General features: G+C 46.2%; 1 protein-coding gene across 1 annotated transcript; it reads left to right on the top strand.

Annotated features, from left to right (window-relative positions):
* Window positions 1-1,430: 1,430 nt before the first annotated feature.
* wnt3 (wingless-type MMTV integration site family, member 3) lies at window positions 1,431-25,982 on the top strand. Its single transcript, XM_042082001.1, has 4 exons — window positions 1,431-1,912; window positions 18,100-18,341; window positions 22,802-23,067; window positions 25,453-25,982. The coding sequence occupies exons 1-4, from the start codon at window positions 1,833-1,835 to the stop codon at window positions 25,930-25,932; spliced, it is 1,068 nt and encodes a 355-aa protein (XP_041937935.1). The 5' UTR covers window positions 1,431-1,832; the 3' UTR covers window positions 25,933-25,982.
* Window positions 25,983-26,388: the final 406 nt, after the last annotated feature.

Genomic DNA, 26,388 nt, shown 5'->3' with positions numbered 1-26,388 from the left:
GACCTCATCCAGAGGGAGGAATCCTGTCACACTGTGTGCTTGCACATACTGGAGACATCAACTCATCAAGCAAATCGTCACCTGAATATTTGTTGCTAATAAACCTCTGGGGGTGGTGAGTATGAGAAACCCGGGGTCTGATGAACCCAATCGAGCATTTTAGCCAAAGTATTCACTCAGGCTCTGGCTGCGAGCGATATTCTTTCCCAAAACTCCAGGCATGAATATAGAGGAGATGCTAATAGACAGAGTGTAAATCACAGACATCAGGTTAGCGGGAGACACCTGGAATCAGTTTCACTGCTCTAAATCTCAGCTGTCAGTCCAATCAGCAGTTTGTCCAATATACTTGTGAGTAATGTCTAATGGGTACTATAACTTTATGTTTTTTGGACAACAAGCCCTGAAACCTGAGACAAAATTCATTAATTTTTGTGGGCCACATTTGCTAATGATATGAGGCATTCCCTGTCTGTCTCTCTCGGAGGAATTAAGAGTGGGATAAGCTTTTCTCCAAACACAAGAAAGTGATGTTTTGGCGCCGGTGGCTCGTCTTGTCCCCTCTCCCTCCAGCGCTGGGCTGGTGTGCCGCGGCGTGCCCCCATCCGAATGACAATAGCGCCGTCGGGGCACAAGTATGCCGCCTCTGGGCCGCCGGAGACCAATACAGTGCATGCCGGGCCCAGCCACCGCGTTTTATGGCTTTATTGTGCTCCCCCCTTTGTACTCCATCATTGCAAGGAGGACGACACCCTCCGAATTCCCTCCACTTTTCCTGTGTGTGTGTGTGTGTTTGTGTGAGAGGGGGAGAGAGAGTGAGAGAGAAAGAAAAGAGTGTGTGAGTCTTTGTCTGTGCCTATGTCTGTGTACTGTATGCATACATATCCGGATCAATTAGTCAGGCCCCCCCCTCCCCTCCTCTCGCCTCCAAAAAAAAAGAAATAGGACTCAGCATTCTCTCACTGTCCCACTCAGCAGTAGTTCCTCACTCCCAACCTGCTCTGAATGAGGGCCAGGAGCTCAGGCATTTCTCCTCTGCCACGCCAGGGCAAAGACAGCTGCAATTAAAAGAGATAAAACAACTACAAAAAAGCCTACCTTTCTTTTTACTCCTCCCCTTTACCTCACTCTCATCCTCCCTCCTTCCTTCCCTCCCTCCCTCCCTGTCTCCCTCCCGCTCTCTCTCTCTCTCTCTCTTTCTGTTTCGTTCTTTTCCACATGACCAGGGGGTGCTGTGGTGATTGACAGATGGGAACGAATAATAATTTTTTTTTTCGTAACCTAAGGCCATCGCCTGTGATTGGCTTGCAAGCTGACATCTCCAAACCTCACTTGTCCCCCCCCCCCCCCCCCTTAATACCGGCCCTGTGGATGAGACATCCAAAAGGGGGGGAGTGGAAGAGGGAGAGAGAGAGAAAGAGAGGAGAGAGAGAGGGGGAGAGAGAAAAAGATATCTACCTTGGGGAAGAACCTCAGAACGAGGGAGGGATAGAGAGGACGGGTAGGAGCGTGTGTGTAGTGTGTTGTGCGCGCGCGTGTGTGTGTGAGAGAGACACTTACTCTCCTAACTACTAGGATACAGACACACTCTCCAACTCAAAGAAGAAGAACAAGAGGGAGCAGAAGAGGAGAGGAGGGGGGAAAGAAATCTGGAGTTCTTTTAGTTCTTTTTCAAAAATTTTTCAATTCAAAAAATCCCTCCCCCTCAGTCAAGCAATCAGGCACTTCTTTAAAAAACCTGTACCTCCTGGGACTTCAATTTTTTCCTCTCCTCACTGGAAATTATATGACACTGATCAATTTCCTCCACCACTCAAACCAGGCTATACCTCATGGATTTGAATCTGATTGGATATATGATGTGTTTGTGGTTGTCCAGCTCCAGGGTGCTTGGAGGCTATCCCATCTGGTGGTGAGTACACTATCCCCCATCCAGTTTCTGCATCACTTTCTCCAAAGCGCTATGGGAGGAATGGTGGTCAGTGATCATTTTATAGGAGGAGGGGGGGGGGGGGGGGGGGGGGCGAAACAGTAAGCACTTTTCAGTTTGACTGCTTGGAAAAATGTTCTCCGCTCAGGGTCCAAAAACTTCTAACCTCAGTCTGTGCTGTAACGGAAAAGACTCGCTCCCGTCTCTCCTCTCTCCGCTCGCTCTCCTCTCTGTCTCTCTTCGGCTACCACTTTCTCTTTCAGGTCTTACTTATCCATCTCCTGGATCAGTGTTTGTGATGTGCAAAAATGCTGGAAATCTCCAGGTTTTGGGACTGCCGGCAAGTTTGGTGACTAGCAGGATGGTTTCATGTTTTAAGCAGCAGTCAGGGTTGTCAGCAGGAGGAAATCGGATAATCTATTTTGTTGTCCCTACTGCAGCTGTCGTAATGCTACTAACCAAAAATTTGCTAATTGAGGAATTGGTGGGATGTTCATTCAGTTAATTTCCAACTGCTCTGATGTTCAGACTTACTCTCTAAATTGGACAAAAACCTAATTTTTGATGTAAAAATTTCATAGACTTCCACCTGACATTAGTGGTACTATATCTGGATACTTTGTTTTTTTTTACATTGCCAGCTGATACAACGCCATGCTTTTTTTTCCCTGCTTGTTTCACTAATTGCGGCTTTGGTATGAGGCCATCGGCCCAAAGACTGGACCCAGTTACTGCCCAGTTCTTACACACAAGTAACTTTTTTGGACGGTATGCAACTTGAAGCTGAAATTATTACCTAGCAAAGGAAATTTGGTAATTCACTGATCACACTGAAGCAAGTAAACATTTCTGTGAGCTGTTCTAGAACAATGCTAAATACCTACAATCAATGTGACAGAGGGAGAATTGATTTGTGAAAAGTGGTTTGCAAAAAACAAATATTATTATAGCCATCTTGGGTAGGTAGGATAATTCACTGTTTATAAAATCTTTTCATTCCAAGAGTTTTTCAATCCAAGGGTTATTGTGAACCTTGCCAAGCCACTAAAATAATTGGCAAGGCTTTCACACCCTCATTTTAACATTAAAGGATCATGTCGTCCACAAAGCACTGATGCTCAGGAACTGCTGTGCTCTGATATATATGAGTGACCTCAGTGATGCGTGTTTGTCCTGTGAGGCTGTTTTTTCGACAAAATATTTGTGTGGGTGTGTGACAGAGAGCCTCTGCTGGCTTACAATGCATTACGTGTCAGAGCTAACGGGCTCTGGTAGCCCCGGTTAGCATGTGGTCCCTCCACGTTCCAAAACCACCAGCATCTTCTGGTTTCGCTTACCAATGCGAGTGCTGCCAAACTTACACAATTACACAATGTTACATACAAGACACTTACATACCCTACACATCAAAACACACGTGCACACAATGTTACGTACAAGACATTTGCACACATACACATGCACACACACACACACACACACAAACATACACACACACAAACATGCACACACACACACACACACACACACACACAAACACACAATGATACAAGACACACACACACACACGAAAACACACATGCCACAGTGCTATTGAGTTAAAACCAGGATGGTCTCACCCTTCCCCTGGCGTCCAGTGCCACCAAACAGGAATGACAAAGACGGGGGGATTCTGTGTGAAGGGCCCTGCAGCTGTGCTGCTAAGCAGAGCTTACATGACACCGCTGTAATGCTCAACGGCACCAACAAGGCACAGGAACTTTGATTTGGGGGAACACATGGGGAAGTGCAGGGGAGGGATGATGAGAGGGAGAGAAAGAGGGGGGGGGGGGGCGTAGTGTGGGGTTAGAGATGAAAAGGAAAGGTGTATATATGGCTTGAGGTGAATGGGCAGGTGCTGAGGAATGGGTGTCGTTACGGCCGTCATCACTACTCACACACACACACACACACACACACACACACACACACACACACACAAACACACACACACACAAACACACATACCAGCCACCCTAGGGTGTCAGGCGGAGCCACAAGGGACAAAATGAGATGGCTATGAGTTGCATCAAAGAGTCAAAAGGTGCCGAGTTTCACTCGGAATACCTCATACTCATGGACGCACACACACACACACACACACACACACACACACACACACACATACACAGACACACACACACACACAGACCGACAGACCGACAGACAGACAGACAGACAGACAGACACAGACACACACACACACACACACACACACACAAACACACACACACAACCACGCAATCACCCCTTCTGTATAACACTGGTAGATTTGTTCATAAATTCTCTAGCCCACAAAGCAGAGTTCAGTTGTGAGTGCTACCATGACTCGGAGCCAGTGGATCACACAAGACACTGAAAAAGGGAAAAGACGCCGTAAATCACACAACCAACAGGATTTAAGAAGAGGCAATCTGACCTTTAGAGAAAAAAGCCAGCCTTTTTCGACCAAACAAAACAAAAAAACAAAAATGGGAAATTCCCTCCAAAATAAAAGAACAGAGAAAAAAAGATACAAATTCACTCTCTTTCATCGACAACAGTAAAAAGAAACAAGGCAGGGCCAGAACAAACCAATGTGCTTTACGGAACTAGTGATTTTCATGTCACGTAGATACTGTTATTAATTTCTCGATAGAACATCTGAACTAACGATCAGGAACACATTTAGGCCAAGTTCACAATGCTTAAATATCTTCCATGGTAAAATCTGTCACCAATTCACAGTTATGCAATTGAAACAAAAAACAGATAAGCAGTCGGATCAAAAAACTTCCCAAGAATAGCACACGGTCTCTGCTCATACAAAAAAAAAAAAAAACCCTCAAAAGCAAATTCCAACAGAGAAAGATAATAGTTCATGTTTTACTCCTTTACCAAGTTCAAGAGGGCAGCAGTTAATCTTCAAGAATTGTGCACTCTAAATATACTTGTCACTTGTGCTTGTGTTATATGAAGACCCAAAATCAGACGAGGGTGCGCCCTATGGGGTTTCCTTGGCAAACAAACCATCGAGAGGTGATTCACAAGTGTTAGAGGGATCCCAACCTGTCAGCCTGTTGTGCCTGGTGCGTTTACATTCGCCTTGCAGACGATGAGTGAGCGCTAATGCTAAGACTCAATCAAGCAATCTCTACAAATCTCTACAAATACCAGACAAAGAGCAACATGTCATCTGTGGTTTGGTCCCACAGCAGTGCCGCAAAAACCACCATACATTTAAATCCAGCTGGCTTTCCGAGCCATCAGCCCCATCTGTTCTCCATCAAAACTACTGTTTGACTACTACGCACAACAGCTGAAGTTCTGTGTGTGGGTGACCCAAAATTATGGAGTCAAGGGCTGACCTGGAAGCAGTTTTTTAAAAGCCTTACTAGACAGAGGTTATCTTTTAGCAGCCTCGACCACCGTACTGCTCTCTAGTTATTGTGAGACTTGTGTGTGTATTCAGTGCTTGCAAAAAGCAAACCAGTTAAGTGAACTAGGTCAGTGAAACAACATATTTGAATATTTTGGAAGTAATGATGAAGGTGTGAAAAATTACATTTACTTATCTTATACAATTAAATTATACAGTTATATATTATTTTTTTAAAAGACTAAAAAAGAGACCTAACCCAAAAAGGAAAGAAACACTCCAGTTTTTCTTAGCCACTGCCCACATTATTAGAAGAAAAAAAATTCCACATTTTGTGGTGGTGCTAGAGAATCTCATGGAATTGCATGGAATCTCTAAACCCACGCAAAAAGCTTTAGTAAAAATGCAGCACACCCCAAATTGGTAGTGCTTTGCCAGCAGCCCATTGAATAAATAAACAAACAAATAAAATAAATAAATAATATGAAAAATATGCATAGAGAAAAACTGCCCAATGTAAAAGAGAAAAAGACACATCGAAGTAATAAGATATGAGGGGGGAAGCAGTTGTGCTTTTTTTCCTGGTCTTTTTGTGTGTATGTTTCTTGTGGTCCTTTTTCTCACTGAGCCCTGCTGCGGTGCCAGCTGAAAGGACCTGCACTGTGAGGCCAGTGGGGACTCTGACCTGCCCCGGCCGCCCCATCCCTGCCCTGCCGCCCTCAATGGCACTGTGGGACCCAGCTCCCAGTCTCAGGAATGTCATTATCCCACCAAAAAAAGAGAGAGACCCACCCAACACCTCCCCGACACACACACACACACACGGATCACTTTAATGATACTCAGCGCGAGAAAATCCGGCCCTGTCTGCGAGGCACTGTGTGAAAAGATCAAGGATGTTCGGGGGGCATTACGGCAGCCACTTAAGAGGGCAGCACTGAAAGGAGAGCAGAGAGCCTGGAGGAAAGAATGTTATTCTTGGGACTTACGGGTTCAATATCAATAGCAACGGGTATCTGAAGAGCCGCCCCTGTCCCCCCGATAGGGTCAAAGGCATTCTGAAGGGGCTCAGGACAAATATATGACCAGTGGGGATGCTCCAAATACGAGGAGATTTAGACTCCTTGGCTAATAAAAAAAGAGTGCAAGTTGTTTCCGTATTTTGTCACATATGTTGGGAAAGGATTTTTTTCTCTCTGTGTTGAAGTCGACATAGGGTTTGTGTCTGCATTGAGTTGCATTGCATGAGTTGAGTTGATTGCACAGCATAGCACACTGATTTGCTAAATGAAGGTCTACGTGGGGATAGAGGGTTCTACAGTCTTGCAGGTTCCTGCTCAAGTAGGTAAGTAGGTAGCTTCCTGCGCAGGTAACTGGGAGTCACGGAGGTGAGGACAACACCTGCGGTCCCTCCCTGGATCCTGGACCTCTCCCAGGTTATCTCCCAGGTCATCCCATCTCCCACACAAAGAGCGAGACAGAGAGAGAGAAGGAGTGTGACGGACATGGAGGATGGGAGGGAGGGAAGGAGAGGGTCTTCAGTGGGAGACCCCTGACCTGCAGACAGATACCGATATCAGTCTGATCTCGACATGCCTTAGAGATAGATAGGTGGAGGATACATGAGGGACAGGGTTACTTATCAGTCAGGTGGCTATGATAGATGATGGGTTATTTTTACATGTAGGCTTGTACCACTTGTGTAGTGGTGTAGTGTATAGTTGAATAATTTTACAAATACATTTCGTACACATCATAGGGAGACATGTCCTGAAACGCATAGTACTGAACAAACACTTCAAAAAGTCTGATGTTTCACGTTTTTATACCTACATTTGTCTATAGATAGTATTTGAATGCAGCATCTTCCAAAATAAGAAACCAAAAGGAAGAGCAAGTCCTATTCATTAAAACGCACAATATTTTGATGAATAGACAAATGACTGTGAAACATATGCTTCTGGTTTCACCAAAATACAATTGTGATGCTTTCCACATGGGGTGGCACAGCAGCACTAACTCTACACAGATGGAGGTGGGCAAGGACATGATCCATTCACCAGTAATTACACGGCAAAGCTGCTTGGCCTACATTCACACTTCCTGACTCCGGAGCGTTCCGTCAAGTGTGAGTGATGTGCGGCTCGTCAAAGGCTGCTATCCAGTCTGTCAGCTCTGACTCTGCCCTCTACTCTCCTCAACAGCTCGCGCTCGCTCGCTAGCGAGGTTCACAAGTTTACAGCTCCCTGTTTTGACTGCAGGGGATCCCCGTCCCTGGCCTAGGCCTATCTTTGTGTCTCAACAGAGGACAGGAGTACAGGAAAGACACAGGCAGCCAGAGAGAGAGAGAGAGAGAGAGAGAGAGATAGAGGGGAAAGGGGGGAAGAGAGAAAAAGACAAAAACAGGTTAGAACATTTTTCAAGGAGTGCTGTCATTTTTTATCTGATCAGCCCTGAGCTGTTGGACGGCTGTTCAAAAAAAAAAAAAAAAGCAACAAAAAGGGGAAAATACTAAACAAAGCGGCGCATCACAAACTCCCTGCCGCGTTCCAGAGCTGGCCTTTGGGGGGAGGTCCAACGTCTTCAAGAAGGACTGAGGTGTGTGTAGGTATGTCTGTGTGTCTGTGTGTGTGTGTGTGTGTGTGTGTGTGTGTGTGTGTGTGTGTGTGTATGTATATGTGTGTGTATGTATATGTGTGTGTGTGTGTGTGTGTGTGTATGTGTGAGAGAGTTGGTGGTGGAGGGCTGCCTTGTTGCCTTGTCCCCCTGCACCACCACCTCTGCTCTGCCGTGGTTGTAATTAAGGTTCACAGAGCCCCTGTTTTACACAGCATGCCGAGAGCCGCGCCAGAGCTACAATTACCGAGGCCGTCCAACAATGGCAACACTGAACATGAACACTGTGCAGCAACACAAACACAACACATGGCTCCAAAGGGTGTGTTTGAGGAATTATCTCTGTTTATGTCTCCTTCAGGGAATGTGTGAATGTGGTTGAATTGTTTTGATTTTGATTTTGATTTTGTCTCTGATGGGTTCTCTTTGCACTGCAACACAGTCGGCACACATTTCATCGTCCTCAATTCTGATCTTTAATGAATTAGAATAATTATCACAGCAAAAATAGAGCTATGGATGTGTTGGTGCAGGGAGGGAGAGCTAGTGTGCACACGTACGGTGAACCTAAAGAATGACTGGTATTCATTAACAAGCAACCTACATGCAGTGGAAGACTGTGAGGTATATCCATCTTTTTGCTCAGGTAGACCTGCATCGGCCAGGTGAGATAAAGTCATGTATTTTCCCATGATGCAAAGACAGGTCTTATGTTTATGTTTGGGAAAGATACAAGATTTCCATGCACATGCCTAAATGACCTGAATCGACCAAAAAACAATGTACACTGCTGGCTGAGTTATACTATGCCGATATGAGAATAAGTCTCCTTCAATCTAAGTACTAAACCCAAAAATTAGTCTAGCACTAAGGCAATAGAATGTATTGCCTAATGCCTATGGCTACTGTGCATTGGGTCACTGGTTGTCTGGTTGTTGGTTGGTAGAGCAAAGACTTAACTGCCACTGGACAAGGGTATGATGGGAAGACACTGTATTGCAAGGCACTCTGGGAGATAGTTATAGGTACAAGTAGCAACAGAGAACTCCACACACTCAAATACACACACACACACACGCGCGCACACAGACACAGACACACAGACACACAGTCTTCCACACGAGCCTACTTTCCATGAGTCTTTGAACAGTGCCTGAGGAGCAAAGCAGAGAGGAATGGATTGTGACAGGCCGGTTCTCTCCCTAATCCCTCTCATCTCTTTTTCGCTCTCTGGGCCCCATTTCAGTCATGGTGCCATGGGCAAACATGCTTTCCCCTCTTTTTTAAAACATGAAGAGATGCGTTATTCCCGAAAAATGCTAAACTTTCCCTTCTAATCCACAAGCATCTTCAAGTATGGGATACTGTGAGGTGGGAAGGTAGGGAGATGTTGGTAGGTATGTAGGTGTGTGTGTGTGTGTGTCCAACAAGGTGTGTGTGAGGGTGACAAGCCATCTATTTGCTACATTTACAAACTCTAACATAATGTCGCTAGCTCAGCTCTACACTATCCAAACTGAGCTTGTGTCTTCACAGTAAAATACTTAATGAAACACCAAATCTAAATGTCAAGTGATCTTAGTTATTACCAAGAAATAGGCTACACAACATACAAAGACAATGTTACCAGAAGGTTAAAGTCAACTCAAAAATGGTTTGCCTCCAGGAAATATAGCCTAAATAATAATAATAATAATAATAATTTCATAGAAAGAGATTAGTCTTGATGCCTACATTACCTGGACCTTTGGAGTCTTCAGAACCATCCACTGGCGAGGTAAACTACCTGTGTGAATTTGGTATCTTCACGTTGGTATCTTCACGTCCTGTCTCTGGCACGTGCGTTCCCATGGATGCAATGTAGCAGCATTTACATGGTGACGTTAAATATATATTTCATTTAAACTCAATAGTTGAACTATATAGAAAAACATGCGATATTAAAACATATTTGCAAGAATGTGTGTTGATGGCTCCAGTTTCTATAATATATAAATAACCAATTCATTGGTATTTATATGGTCACAAATCTTGTCACATTCCAGTGTTGTCGCTAATGGTTGCCAGGAATTATTCCCTGTTCGTCTTCACACGTGACGTCCAAGGAGACAGGAGAAATGCTAGGGGGCTAGCTAGAGTGATGGATCCACCAACCTATTGTAGGTGAGACGGGACAATTGGCCTAGTAATGAACTTCAAAACAACCTTAACAGGGCATCGTGCTCCGGGGGCTACAGGGGTCACACGTCGTAAATTCACAGCTTAAGAACATCTCTGAATTTTCATGGTCCCTCTGGCCATGTTGACTGGCTCAGAAGAAATACTGAGGTTGCTTTGAGGCAGGTGCACAAAGGATGACCCCCTCTTAACACAGAGACCACCCGTATTCAACTAGCACATACTGTTCTGTTGTTGAAGGTAGCTTTGCTAATTACATAGCCTAATTGTTTCACAGAGCAACCTTGAAGGAAAACAATGTTATGCGCATTTGTGGGTGAATACCTCCTGCATTGCGTGCATTGCAATCCTGCCCCATATCCATCATAGCTGGGGTTTGCACTGGCCCGTGGGCTTTGCGTCACACTGAGCTTGAAAATATTGAGATCACCCACCACCATCACCACCCCCCCCCCCCCCCCCCCTTAGCCATCCCTCCCCTGCGCACACCAGCAGCTAAAAACGCAGGAAAACGCCCGCAGGCTAGAGGTGGCCCTCAGACCTGCACAGACAAGCACCTGCTGCGAGGGCTTGGAGTTTCTCTAGGCTTCTCCCCCACCACCCCACTCCTCCCCTCCGCACCCCACACACCCCCTTCACACAAACACGCTGAGAGGTGCGGATTCCCCCATCACACCCCTCACTCTGTGTGTGTGTGTTTGTGTGCCCTACCTCGTCGAGACAAGTCGCTCACAGTTGTATTCTAGACATAATGAAGTGCAGATTGTGTGAGTGAGAAGCAGGGGAAAGGTTCAGGGATTAAGAGTCTGCGTACCACAACCTCACGTAGGAGCAGAGAGAAATTCTCTGGACCCTCTCTCTCTCTCTCTCTCAGTCTCTCTCAGTCTCTCTCTTTCTCACTCTCTCTCTCTCTCTCTCTCTCTCTCTCAGTCTCTCTCTTTCTCTCTCACTCTCTTACTCACGCTCGCCCAGGAGACTCCTGTTTGGCACACATGCCGACAAAGTCAACTGAGACTCCCTCTTTCATCTGCCTGAGAGGCAGCGGTGCGAATCCTGGACAAACAGACACCCCCCAGGCGGCACTCCCTGGAAGCCTTTGGTTAGGTAATTGACTCCAATGAAACGCATCTCTACACGTCAGGGCCTCAACCACATCATCAGTTGCACTCCGCTAGGCTGTGAGAATGACGGGAAGCCAAACACCATGTGAACAAGAGTAAATCACGAGGGAGAGAAAGAGTGACTGAAAAGCTCTGAGAGATGTGATGTGTGATGGATCACTATTCATTATAAATAGGTTTATAACAGAGACTGTGTGTGAGATGTGTGTGTGTGTGTGTGTGTGTGTGTGTGTGGGTGTGTGTGTGTGTGTGGGTGTGTGTGTGTGTGTGTGTATGTGTAAGGCTAGCAGACTGTGTAATTATGCCACTTACTCACTTAGTCACTTGACAGAGTGGCTGAAACAGACATAGTGAGAGAGAGAGAGAGAGAGAGAGAGAGAGAGAGAGAGAGAGAGAGAGAGAGAGAGAGAGAGAGAGAGCGAGAGAGAGAGAGGGAGGGAGGGAAAAGCGTGCTTCCAGGCAGCAGCCGCTCAGCCATTCCTGGATATGGACTGGCAGCCGACTCAGGTCGGGGCAAAATAATTATTGCATGAGGGGAGTGAGTGGATGAATAAGAGTTAGAAAAAGATGTGTGATTACACACCTGAGCGAGCCCCTCGCTACACCTGGAAATGGGATTAAGTCGGTTCACCTCGGAGAGAAGTGAATAGCGTACTGCGTAGTGCAATACCACACAGACTGCGTGCCATTCCTCTCCTTGTAATAGCAGTAGCTTGCCTTTCACCCTACTCAGTGGGGTGGCAGGCAAGGTGGATAATGTTGTGATGGGGAATCACCACGCCTGTTCTGTCATTAGGGCTTTTTGTTGTTGTTGAGGACTGGGGGGAGTAATGAAAACAGTGATTGGTAAAAAAAACATTAGTGAACCTCTTTACCTTTTCTTGTGTACTTTACAGTTCATTAAGTCCATCTTGCTACTCTCATGGGCTTGTTCTTTTCAACACATGTGCACATGCATACAAACATGAGTTAGGACACTGGCACACACAAACATACATGCACACAGACATATACACGCACATGCATGCACACATACGTGCATGAACAGACACACACACACGTACACACACGTCACAACCACAAACTCAATCACTCATACATATATGCCCACGTGCACATCTAGTCCAGTCACTGTTGGGGGTGGTGGTGGTGGGGTGGGGGGGTATCAAAGGCCTTGTGACGCAGGTTACTTCACTGGTGCTCAGCTCATCCTGACTCACAAAAGGACTCCAAATGCCCCTGCTGCCTCCACAGCCTCTGATACTTGTGGTCGCCGTGACAATGGCCATCTCAGCGTATGACAGCAGATCAAAAGGAAAACGCATGAAGGCAAGGGAGTGTGAAGAAGAAGAGGAAGGGTGTGTGTGTGAGTGTGTGTGTGTGTGTGTGGGGGGGGGGGTGTTGCATGGAAGATGTCCTGAGGGCCAGGCTCTTTGTTCATGGTGTAAGCAGCATAGCAGTAGCAGCAATAGTAGTAGTAGTAGCAGCAGTAGCAGCAGTAGTAGCAGTAGCAGCAGTAGTAGCAACAGTAGTAGTAGTGATAGTAGTTGTAGTGATAGTAGTAGTAGTAGTGATAGTAGTTGTAGTGATAATAGTAGTAGTGATAGTAGTAGTAGTAATAGTAGTTGTAGTGATAATAGTAGTAGTGATAGTAGTTGTAGTGATAGTAGTTGTAGTGATAGTAGTTGTAGTGATAGTAGTAGTAGTGATAGTAGTAGTAGTGATAGTAGTTGTAGTGATAGTAGTTGTAGTGATAGTAGTTGTAGTGATAGTAGTAGTAGTGATAGTAGTAGTAGTGATAGTAGTAGTAGTAGTAGTAGAAGTAGTGATAGTAGTAGTAGTGATAGTAGTAGTAGTGATAGTAGTTGTAGTGATAGTAGTTGTAGTGATAGTAGTAGTAATAGTGATAGTAGTAGTAGTGACGGTGGCAGCAGGAGCAAGAGTAGGAGCAGGAGCAGGAGTGGTGCAGTCGTCATCTATCGGAGACGCCTGTGTCCAGATAGGGTTCCAGCCCGCAGGGGGCCTGAGCTCATCTGCACGGGAGCTCTGATCAGGAGCGACTGCTCGCTTGCTCATCCATTGTTCTGCCCATGACCTGCAGCGATAGGTGCTGGCCACCTTAAGTCCAGTGTGTGTGTGTGTGTGTGTGTGTTTGTGTAGGAGAAGAGAGAGAGAAAGAGAGAGAGAGAGAGAGAGAGAGAGAGAGACGCACTGGCGTCATCTCTGGCAGAACTACGCTGTGTAGTGCCTCACAATGGTCATAGTGATCTCACTCCTTTGTCATGGTCTGTGGTCTGTGCGCACACACACACACACACACACACGCACGCACGCACGCACGCGCACACACACACACACACACACACTTTTCAAAAACACAACTACTAGGTCTAAACACGTACATTAACAATACATGAGAAATTTTTGGCCGTGGGTGTATATTTTATGCAGTATTTGTTTGTGTTGGGAATATGAAGCTTTTCATATGGCACAGACAATCCTAATGTGTGGCTCTGGAGAATGTCTTGTCTGTGCTCTGTCACGGGGACGCTGTGTGAAAGTGAACGGTGTGGACACCTCTGTGTCAGCTCTGGATGCTCACCAGTACATCTCCAGGGAGTCCAGGGATTTACGACCCTGCAGCTGTGAATGGCTTCCCCTTCGCTGGGTGGGGGGAACCCACAGAGTGAGGGTGTGTGTGTACCTCCTTGTGTGTGTGCCTCCGTGTGTGTGTGTGTGTGTGTGTGTGTGTGTGTGTGTGTGTGAGGTTTTCATTTGGAGAGCGGCATGTGTTCACAAATAAACAATAACACATGTAGACACACACACACACACACTTGCAAATCCCATAAATATTTCATGGCAAAGGCAATCGTGTTTTGGGAGGGTGCTGGAGTGGTTTTGTTTGAGCCTGTCATAACGGCATGCATGTCAAAACATGGACATCGCAAACATTGTGTGTGTGTGTGTGTGTGTGTGTGAGTTTTCTCCTGCTGATCTCAGGAAGAAAAAGCAGGCAATTACAATTAATTACCTCAATGAAACTATAATGGTTTCTGGCAACCCTGGCAGATCTGGCCTGTCTCGGTGTGCAGATGAATCCGTGTCGGAGCAAATGCCAGCTCACTGCAGAAGCTGAGAAAATTGCCTCCTGTACGTGTCCATAAGGCTTCAGGCACTCTCAGGAGAGAGAGAGAGAGAGAGAGAGAGAGAGAGAGGGAGAGGGAGAGGGGGACACAGGGACACAGAGACAGTCATAGCAATATGCATGTGCAGTAAATGCATTTACTTTGCTTCAGTGTGTATCCTCATCAATGTATGCATGCACACTTTACACAACTTATGCTTTTAACAATAGTTAATGTACTTTTGCAAACCTCATGTGCATGCACACTCACACATTCTTCTGCACATGGACACAAACAAACACTTAACAGACACACTCCACTCTGTCTAGCCATTCTGAAATTACTCTGAAGAGCACATTGACACACTCGGTCCAAATATTTTTGTTTGTTTCTTGTCTTTCCTCGTTTGGAAAGGTCAGTCAGTACTCATGCCACTTTCTTTCAACTTTAATCTCTTCACTTGAAATTCAAATCATCTGGTGGCGCCTGCTCCCTAGTTGTCCATTAGAACTAATCTTGTTTACTGAATGATTACATTCAGTTTCATATAACTCATACATGCATAATTATATATATTTGTTCTGTTGGAGACACTTTCCCAAGAATCCCTCCTTATTAGGCTGTTTTGTGTTGACATACATGGCACCTCGGGGAGAATAAACACGCTTCCTGGAAGCCAAAATTCTGGAGGCGCACGTCTGTCATCATGTAGCCTAATATTTGTCACAGCACACGGGGGTATATGCATGCCGAACTGAAGAGTTCACGGAGTGCAGCACCCCAGCTGTCAGTGACGGAGTGGACAGCCCAAACACACTGCCCCAGGCCCTCAGGGGCCAGGATGGGCGGGTTGAAGGAGGGCCACACTGTATCCAGTGCATCTTGGGGAAGGTGGAGTGGATGAAGGAGTCTGCTGTATGTCTCAAAGTAACATTCTGTCTCCTCTCACTATCTTTTTCTCTCGATGTTGTTTCTCTCTGATATATATTCTCTCAATTTCTCCCTCTCTCACTCTCCTTTCACCTCCAGATCTTGAACTGTCACTTCCTCTTTTCACACTGTTTCCCCTCTTTCTTCCTACTTTCTTTCTTTTTTTCTTTCTTTATTTCTCTCTCTCTCTCTGTAACCTCCTCTTTCATCCATTCATTAATTTTTCATTCATTCAAGCTTTATTTCATACTCAGGAGTACAATTGAGGGTAGCTCTAATTTTCGATGTAGCCGAGATACAATAACCATGAAATACAGAGAGCCAAGCATGGCCTATTACAGTTAACTAAAAAATAATAATACAAAATATTTTAGGAAACTAAAGATTTTAAATGTGGGTTGAATGTTGAATTGTGGGCATTACATTAAAATAGAAGGTTGATTTTTTGGAACTCAAAACAGAACATTAGGAACTTTAAACTGAAGATGGTTGTTGTTGGAATGAGTAAGATGTGGCCCAGAATACCAACTAAGCAGAGATGAGTTGTAGGGTGTAAGATCACCAATAATGGCCTTATAGATGAACAGTAACTGGTGTCTATTTCATCTATCTGTTAAGGATGGCCAATGAACTTTATCCTAAATGGCATAGTGGTGAGTACTATAGCTAGCACCAGCATGAATCTGATGCCAGAAAAGAAGACTTTAAAGGAAAATTCCGGTATTTAGCACTTTGAGTCCCTTTTCTGGTTTGTTTTGGATGAACTAGAGTGGTGGACACCGACATTTTGACGATTGGTCCTGTCTCGACCTTTCTGACTCGTTTTGAATCGCCTTTGACTACTCAGAGTGGCTGCCAACAGGCATACTGTTCTACTCAAACATGTCCTAAAACAACCCTTAACGTTGTTTTCAAAACTGTGCAACTCACCAAGTGGTTAGTGGTGTTCGTTGATGTTCCAAAACAAGTAACGTAGCGAAATACAGTTTCTGTCGTGTTTTATTTGGCATTTTGTAAAATCCCATTGATTTCTTTTGGAAGACTCATTGCACGTTGATATTACTGTGCCACCGTCTATGCTTCAGGTTCAAATATTGAGCGGAAGTTTATACGCAGTTGTGATGTGTCTGAATAAATAGTTCCACAATAGCAAATAAGACAGCTGGAAATCATACATTGCGCCGATATATTTGCTTTTAATAATCAACGAACACCACTAACCACTCGGTGAGTTGCACAGTTTTGAAAACGAACATTAAGGGTTGTTTTAGGACATGTTTGAGTAGCCTACTACAGTATGCCTGTTGGCAGCCACTCTGAGTAGTCAAAGGCGATTCAAAACGAGTCAGAAAAGTCGAGACAGGACCAATCGTCAAAATGTCGGTGTCCACCACTCTAGTTCATCCAAAACAAACCAGAAAAGGGACTCAAAGTGCTAAATACCGGAATTTTCCTTTAAGGTCTTCTTTTCTGGCATCAGATTCATGCTGGTGCTAGCTATAGTACTCACCACTATGCCATTTAGGATAAAGTTCATTGGCCATCCTTAACAGATAGATGAAATAGACACCAGTTACTGTTCATCTATAAGGCCATTATTGGTGATCTTACACCCTACAACTCATCTCTGCTTAGTTGGTATTCTGGGCCACATCTTACTCATTCCAACAACAACCATCTTCAGTTTAAAGTTCCTAATGTTCTGTTTTGAGTTCCAAAAAATCAACCTTCTATTTTAATGTAATGCCCACAATTCTTAGAATAACATTCAACCCACATTTAAAATCTTTAGTTTCCTAAAATATTTTGTATTATTATTTTTTAGTTAACTGTAATAGGCCATGCCTGGCTCTCTGTATTTCATGGTAATTGTATCTCGGCTTTGGGTTAAGATCACCAATAATGGCCTTATAGATGAACTAACCACTCGGTGAGTTGCACAGTTTTGAAAACGAACATTAAGGGTTGTTTTAGGACATGTTTGAGTAGCCTACAGTATGGCTGTTGGCAGCCACTCTGAGTAGTCAAAGGCAATTCAAAACGAGTCAGAAAAGTCGAGACAGGACCAATCGTCAAAATTTCGGTGTCCACCACTCTAGTTTATCCAAAACAAACCAGAAAAGGGACTCAAAGTGCTAAAGACCGAAATTTTCCTTTAAAGAAGAAAGGAGGAGCATTCCTGTAGACATAATCCATCATGGGCGTAAAGACTGCCTCAACAATGCTAAAAAATCTGCACAACATGGGAAAGGTTGATTTGTTTCTGTACAAGAAACCATGTTTGTTTGTCTCAATTTTCTGGCAAGATAATCTTTATAGTTGATAAAATATTTTTTTCATCAAGGCAGATTGACTCTGGAGTGGATGGATGCATTATGAACGAACATGAATTTAATTTTATTTGCGTCTAATACTAATTTGAGATTGATTAGAGCTTCCTGTAGAACATTAAATAACTATTTAGTTAGCATTAATAACTATTAGCATAAAGATGGACAATGCCTTTTATGTAAATGGTACTGTAAAAGGACTAGACCTAGAACTGAACCTTGTGGAACACCTTTAGTTATTGGCAAGAATTCAGATGGAATATTGCCTGATTTAACTCACTGAAACCTCTCATCTTGCTCTGAAACCAGTTAGAAGTTTTAATATTCAAACCAATGTTATTTATTTTTTGTAAAAGCAAAGAATGACCGACTGTATCAAATGCTTTTGACAAATCTACAAAAAAAAAAAAAACAAGCTCCTCTATTACTCCCTTTTATTCATCCTCTGTTGGTTGGTTGGTCCCTGCAGGTCACTGGCGCTGGGGCAGCAGTACTCCACGCTGGGCTCGCAGCCCATCCTGTGCAGCTCCATCCCGGGTCTGGTGCCCAAGCAGCTGCGCTTCTGTCGCAACTACATCGAGATCATGCCCAGCGTGGCCGAGGGCGTGAAGCTGGGCATCCAGGAGTGCCAGCACCAGTTCCGTGGCCGACGCTGGAACTGCACGACCATCAAGAACAACTTGGCCATCTTTGGCCCTGTACTGGACAAAGGTATAGTCGCATGTGGGATAATCTTCCCAATCATTTTGTATACAAGTGAAGTGAATGATAATAAATGAAACAATTGCTGAACAAATCTATTCAGCATTTCATCGATGAATTTAGTTGATGAGCAATCAATACTATTGTTTTATTCATCCACTCAAAACTAGTTGAATATAGCTCAATAGTTGAAGGATAGACTCACAAATGTTTCTGCAATATTAGTAAATGTATATTAGTAAATGTTCGCTATTGTTGCATAGTTAGCTGAATTAATGTTTTGTGAATAGTTAACACTTAAAACTAACACACACACACACACACACACACACAGCCATGAGAGCAGAGGAGTGCTGAATGAGCATTTGTGCTGGCTCTCTTTTATATTCCTTCCCTCTGGTAGAAATGGGATTTGGTGGCCAGGAATGGGAGAGCAAATCACACTGAATTGGGCTGCAGGTCAGGAGGGGAACCCTGCAGAAATGAGCAAAGAGTATGAATGAAAGGAGCAAGAGAGAGAAAGAGAGAGAGAGAAAAAGAGTGGGGGACAGAGGGGGTAGGAGAAAGGTGAAAGTGAGTGAGAGAGAGAGAGAAAGAGAGGGAGAGAGAGAGGGAGAGAGAAAGTAACGGGCAGAGACGTGAATGAAGGCAGAGTGAGTGAGTTTGAGAAAGAGACGGAGAAAGAGAGCATGAATGAGTAAGGGAAAGAAAGAAAGAAAGAGAGAGGGAGAGAGAGAGGGATAGAGAAGGCCAAATAAGATTACAAGTGAGAGAAAAGGGCTAGGGGGCTCAGCTCAACCCCTACTGTGCGTGAAGGCCACTGCGAGCCATCTCTCTGTGTGCCCCTGGGCTCTCGTCTCCCACGGACGGCCCATTCACACGCCCTTTTGACTCGGTCATGGAAATGGCCTGAAAGGGAAGCTCCAGAACCTTCCGCGAAGCAACAAGGTGCAGGAACAGAGGGGGAGAGCCAGGGAGAGGAGAGAGAGAAAAGCCAAAGGGAATCAGCGAGAGAGAGAGAGAGAGAGAAGACTGACAAGACAAGAAGAGGAGGAAGGAGAGAAGAGGAGAAGAGAGGAATGGAAAGGGGAGGAGAGGAGAAGAGAGGAGAGAAAAGGAGTCCAGCTCTGACACAGACACCAGGCTGACCTGACCCCAAGAGCAGACAACAATCATGGCCACCACATTGACAGTGGAGAGTGGAGAGACATGTTAAACTGGTGTCGGATCTATAACTGGGCTGACTACAGCTCTAAAACAGGGAGATCAGTGGCACTGAGGGAGTCATCATTAGACTCACACGAGTGGAGCGAGAACGCTAATAGCAGTAGTTTTGGGCAGAGGTGGAAGCGGAACAGGGGGAGGACAAAAAGAAGAGATGGAGGAGGACAGATGGGTAGACTATGGAGGCGGTGAGAGAGGAGAGCGGGTGGAGGGGATGAGGGGTGAAAGGGGTTTTAGGGTTTGTGATCCGGGGTGGAGAGAGGGCGTCTGAGGGGCCTTTTCGCTGGTTCTTGGTTTGAGTCAGGGGGGCTTTTTCAGGGAAAAGCCATGTTTGGATGCGGCTGATCATTCGAGAAAAGCAATGTTAGCCAATTTGTGTGTGTGTGTGTGTGTGTGTGTGTATGGGGAGGCTGAGACTGGAGAGAGTGGGGGGGGGGGTGGGGGGGTCGGTTCCTTTGGGGGATGCCAGCTCCAGCTCTGGGTAGTGCACTGTGTTGGGGCTTGGTGCTGGCGGGGTGCTGGGGTCCCTTTGTGTGCGTAATACAGTGTGACACCAGGGAGACAAAGGCGGATTCATGGGCCCAGCAGGTAGCAGGAGCGGCGCCCCCTTTGGCTCTCCGCCAGAGCTCCGCTCCCGGGGCTCCCAGCTCACAGGCCCCTGTTGTGGCCAACCTTGCTGGGCCTGCCAGCCCCTCTACTAGCCCCCCCCCCCCCAACACACACACACACACACACACACACACACACACACAACAAACACACACACACACACACACACACACACACACACACAACAAACACCAAAGGTGCTCTTCTTGCGAACATACACTTCTGGAAAATGCAAGATTGTATGTGAGTGAGTATAAGTGTGAATGTGTGTGTTTATGTGTGTGTGTGTGCATGCTAGCACGTGTGTTTCTGTGTGTTTGTTTGAATGTGTGTTTGAGTGTGTGGGTGCTCGTTTTGGTTTTATTTTCCCCACTCCTCCCACGAGACACAATTACATGAAAATGAAAAGAGTTAAAAAAAAACAAAAAAACAGCAGAAAACAAATAGTTGAGGTTGATATCATGTCTCTGGACGGGTCTGTGCCCTCTGCGTGAGCTGTTTATATAGTATTTCCCATAGTTAACATGGTAGCGGCAGAAAGGATTGGGTGACACATCACAGCCTGCCAAGGCAGTGTATCAAATTTCACAAGCATATCATCAGCTGAGTATTACGTCATGTGACTCCAATGCAGCCAATGAGAGTGTATAGGGCCATTCTTCAGAACGCAACCCGAAAGAAAAAGTTAAAAGACCTCAGAGAAAGAGAGGAGTGAAGAAATGGACTAAGGAGAAAGGAATGTGGATGGAAACTGTAACATTGGAATCAGAATTCATCTTTGTATTGTGTGGCAGCGTTTGCAAGCGCAGCTCACTGAGTGGATGTATCAAATGAAACTGGGGCGAAATAAGCACATTGAGGCAGGTGTAGTTTGACCAGTGCTGACTGCCCACAGTAAATGGTTATGGTTATGGTTATGGATTCATCACTGACGCCTCTCTGTTGCAAATATTGTAGGTCATTCCCCAAATGATCATATAAACCTGTCTATATTAGCCCCAGAGTATCACAACTTCAACTACTTTGGGGGGCAGCCGTGGCCCACTGGTTAGCACTCCGGACTTGTAACCGGAGGGTTGCCGGTTCGAGCCCCGACCAGTGGGCCGCGGCTGAAGTGCCCTTGAGCAAGGCACCTAACCCCTCACTGCTCCCCGAGCGCCGCCATTGTAGCAGGCAGCTCACTGCGCCGGGATTAGTGTGTGCTTCACCTCACTGTGTGCTGTTTGTGTTTCACTAATTCACAATTGGGTTAAATGCAGAGACCAAATTTCCCTCACGGGATCAAAAAAGTATATATACTTATACTTATACTAGCACTTATGAACTAGTGTTATTACTTACACCTACACACCTTAAAAGAACAGCCTCAAACTCATTTTGAGGCCACACTTACAATAAGGAGAACAGTGTCATTTACATTGCTGATGCGCACCCGGAACACCTGATATTGCACTGTAGAGTCGTTGTTGCGGATAGGCACATGACTTTTTTCGCCGTTTATAGACAAATTAGGTACCCCATTAGCACTAAATAGGTACCCAGTATGCTGTAAATGGACAAAAATGGGATTCCTACATTGTGTTACTGTCTGTGTTGTCTTTAACTGGGTGAAAAAGCCTGCACACTTCAGCGAGTGGCGCAGAGAATACATGTTGAGTGGCAGAGTGAAGTGGTTCCGAGAGGGTCAGGGATGCAGACTGGCTGCGGAGAGGGCAGTGAGAGGGCTCCCTCTCTGGCCTGTACAGGATACCTGGTCAGGGTAGATGGCGCGGGCTGGAGCGCAGCGACTAAGTGTGCTGTGATTGTGAAACAATGGTGTCCAGTTACATAATGCCCTGTTGCTTTCAAAGGAGGCGTAATACCATCTCTCAACACATGCCTCCAGACAGAACAGCACACACACACACACACACACACACAGACACGCACAAACACACACGCGCACACACACGTGCACACACACGCGCACACACACACACGCACGCACACACACACGCACGCACACACACACACACGCACACACAAACCTACATACATGCACTGAGTGCTGGTTTTCACACGCCTAAGGGGGCTTTTGGCAAGAGGGAGGGGGAGAGAGAGAGCGACAGTGAAAGAAAAGAAAGAGTAAAATTCCTGACACATGATCCCAAAGAGAAAGCGGCGCTGCGGCGAGCACTGGGCAGGTGACAGGGCCCCCACAATCAGGCCGCATCGTCAAAAAAGCCCTGAGCCGAGTAGAGCAGAGGAGGGAACGAAGCAGGGCAGGGCAGAGCGGAGCGAAGCGCCACTCTCACTTACATAGCAGCACACGATCACTACTTCAAACCTCAGCAGGGAAACTGATCCACAGCCTGCAGGCACTGAGGATACAGGGCAGAGAGAGGAGCCAGGCGGCAGCATAAGGAGACAACGTCTCATCTTTACACGCTGGGCTGTAGGCGATAGAGCTTTATGTTAGTGTGTCATAATATCGTATACTGATACTGATCTTACGTATGTGGTTCAATGTCATTTAGTGTAATGTGTTGTAGCAGAACAATGTAATTACCACCTATATGCGTTCTGCATTGGCTTTGTCTCGAACTCAACATTATTTTTTTTGTGTGTGTTTTGGTGTTTTTTTCCCCCGTCTTTAGCCACAAGGGAGTCTGCATTTGTCCACGCCATAGCGTCAGCCGGCGTGGCGTACGCAGTGACGCGCTCGTGCGCCGAGGGCACGTCCACCATGTGCGGCTGTGACTCGCACCACAAGGGCCCGCCGGGTGAGGGCTGGAAGTGGGGCGGCTGCAGCGAGGACGCTGAGTTCGGCGTGCTGGTGTCGCGCGAGTTCGCCGACGCCCGCGAGAACAGGCCGGACGCTCGGTCCGCCATGAACCGCCACAACAACGAAGCCGGGCGGATGGTAAGAGAGCACGTCACACAGTCACACTGCAGAGGAACACAACAACAAAATAAAAACAAAAGGAAACAGCACCAGAAATAAACTACATTAGGCTACTAGATAATTGAGACTGACATTTAATGATTAAATCTCTATGTCATCCAAATACCTACCTTCAAGTTCCAGAGATTCAAGCCATCAAGTCTGCACAAAAATTCAAACTCTAAACTTAAAACTCTGTGAAGGTAAATAATAACTATGGATTTGAAATCTTAATGACATTTCAGGCATGATATATGTAGCTGTTGACACATATGGATGAATAGTTATGCTGAGCTCGTGACACTGGTATGCATAGCCTGTGGAGACGTTATAGCTCTTGGCCTACACCTGAAACCAGGGATTAAGACACATAATTGAAGCAAGGATAGGCTCGTGTTGCCAGTAAGGAATATTCAGTTCAACTAAACATGACCTCACAAGACTTGCAGGCGGGTTCTTATGACTACATCCCATAAATCTTTTTCTCTTAATTCCATGTTTGTTCCCTCATCCAAAGACAGAAAAGGCTAGTATTGACAATGTTGACGGTGCACTTACACGCAAATCCAGTTAACCGCAAGGTAAAGCCCAGGACAACAATGTCCCATTTATCTTTTTTTTTTTTGTTGTTCGTCACATTTCGGTGTCACCTCCCAGCCGCGGACCTGATGGCGCGAGAAAAGAGACATGTTATTATTGCTATTATGCAGCAGTTAAACCTTCAGCCATGCCCCAGCACAGCACACACACACTCACTCGATCAAAACGCTACGGCAGAGCGCAATCAGTCTGCAATAAAACACGGCTGGAGGAGACAGCGAAACTTTAATTAGCGCTGAATTGCCCGTAATGAGACAATGAACAATGATGTGCTTGTTGGTTTAGCATGAGGGGAGCTCCCGCTAGCTCAGTGGAATCACCTAACGCTCAAGAACTGTCAGCGCGCGACTGAGGATTGTTGTTTTTTTGGTGTTCCTTAAAATCCCCCCAAAACTAGCATTTCTTTTTAAATTAGGGGGCAATTATCACCACCTGAAAGGGCACATTTCTCATGCCACTCATATCTCGCATCCTTTCCAAATTCCGTAACAAAGGGAGGAGACCAACCGTGGCCTTGTGTGAAGATGGGGAGAAATTGAAGAAAATGGCAAGGTTGTTTGGGGGGAGGGGGGAAATAGTGGTTTTGCTGGGATTTAAAGAGTCACTGGGGCTGTCAGGGCTTAGTGGAGGGGGGATTGGTGAAGGCTGATGGTGCTGAAGGGCAATACCTGAGACCACACTGCAACAAGCAGCCCTTTGATCTGGCACAGACAGGAGCGGGGCCGAGACCACAGGAGCAGCAGCAGCGACAGCAGCTGCAGACAGACGGCCCTTCTCCTCCGTCAAGTCCCCCAGGCTGCCCCACCTGCCAGTCTACACCCCCCACCCCCAATTGTCTCTCTCCTCTCCCGATGTCCCTCGGGGGCCGAGACATGATGTCAGAGGCCCCCTTTGGTTTTGACTGGGTCTGGGCCCGGGCCCTCGAGGGGCCGTGGGCACCTGCCTTCAGTTCCGCCACAGCTGGGGAATTCTGCAGCTAAATATAGCCGGGCAAATTACACCAAACAAACCAAAACAAAGAAGCGCAAACGCCGGTGGCATGTATAGCTCCCTCTCCCTCTGTCTCTCTCTGGAGCAGGACTTCTGAGGGGAGCGAAGAGAGAGAGAGAGAGAGAGAGAGAGAGAGAGAGAAAGAGAAAGAGAGAGAGAGAGAAAGAGAGAGAGAAAGGTGGGGAGAAGGAAATAGAGAAAAGAGAGCCAATGCTGTAATGCAAGGACCTGCCTGCAACACCTCACAGCTGCGCAGCACCTGTAGAATGTTGACTGTAGCCAGGGGCTGCTGGGGTTCTACACCCAGGGAGGGAGGGGGACGCAGGTAGTGACTCCGAGTGGAGTAGACAAAATGGAGCTGACTCCAGGGGAAGCCCCTGCAGGTGGAACAAAGTGGAAATTAACAATCTTTACATGTAATGGTTTGATAGAAAGCACATGTGAAGTCTGACAAAAATATGGTGAAGTCAGGAGAAATGAGTTGCTGGAATGTTATGGATGAATGAACGTTATAGAGGAAATACATAATGTAAATGATATACTACATAGCATTGGTTAACCAGGGGTGTCAGGTTTCCAAGGAGCTTGCGCTTGGCAGCTTTAAACTTTCCAAAGCTGTACCATAAACCCCTTTTTAGACTTGACTGGTTTCCTTAGCCAACTCAATCCCTTTAGCATGTTTTAGATATTTTGTCCAAGCTAATATTTCCCTGTTTCCTTCTCCCCACCTCTCTCTCTCTCTCTCGCTCTCTCTCCTCCATCCATCCATACCAGACCATCCTGGAAAACATGCACCTGCGCTGCAAGTGCCATGGCCTGTCAGGCAGCTGCGAGGTCAAGACGTGCTGGTGGGCGCAGCCCGACTTCCGTATGCTGGGCGACTACCTGAAGGACAAGTACGACAGTGCCTCGGAGATGGTGGTGGAAAAGCACCGCGAGTCACGTGGCTGGGTGGAGACGCTGCGTGCCAAGTACGCCTTCTTCAAGCACCCGACGGAGCGTGACCTCGTCTACTACGAGGGCTCGCCCAACTTCTGCGAGCCCAACCCGGAGACGGGCTCGTTTGGCACGCGCGACCGCGTCTGCAACGTCTCGTCGCACGGCATCGAGGGCTGCGACCTGCTGTGCTGCGGCCGAGGCCACAACACGCGGACGGAGAAGCGCAAGGAGAAGTGCCACTGTGTCTTCCACTGGTGCTGCTACGTCAGCTGCCAGGAGTGCACGCGCATCTACGACGTGCACACCTGCAAATGAGAGCAGGGGACCAGGGAGGAGGGGAGAAGGACAGACACGACAGACAGAGAGAGAGAGAGAGAGAGAGAGAGAGAGAGAGAGAGAGAGAGAGAGAGAGAGAGAGAGACTAAAAAAAAAACTGGAGGAGAAAAAAAAAACTGAATGGATCAGAAACAAAATAGGCAAATACCTGACACATACACAATCACAGTGTAATAAATGCACCTCTGGAAAACGTCTTTTCCTGCATCCTTTGAACGGTCCCTCCCTTACAGTCTCGACCGTTCCCAACCAGTCTATCTGAGCGAGCTGGGTTGCAGGCTGTAATAATTAAACAGACTCTTTTAACAGTTAGGGCTGTAGCTGGTCATTTAAAGAGAGAATATTGCTCTGGGCCCCATTCAAATAATTTATTTATCAGGCCTGAGTTTTTATGGGGCCCCTCCAGCTTTGGGTCCCTGAAATTGTCACCTGCTA

The sequence above is a fragment of the Alosa sapidissima genome, chromosome 24 (genome assembly GCF_018492685.1).
Source record: "Alosa sapidissima isolate fAloSap1 chromosome 24, fAloSap1.pri, whole genome shotgun sequence".
Taxonomy (NCBI): domain Eukaryota; kingdom Metazoa; phylum Chordata; class Actinopteri; order Clupeiformes; family Clupeidae; genus Alosa; species Alosa sapidissima.
The sequence above is the reverse complement of the archived record's forward strand: the minus strand, read 5'-3'. Positions and strand labels throughout refer to the sequence as shown.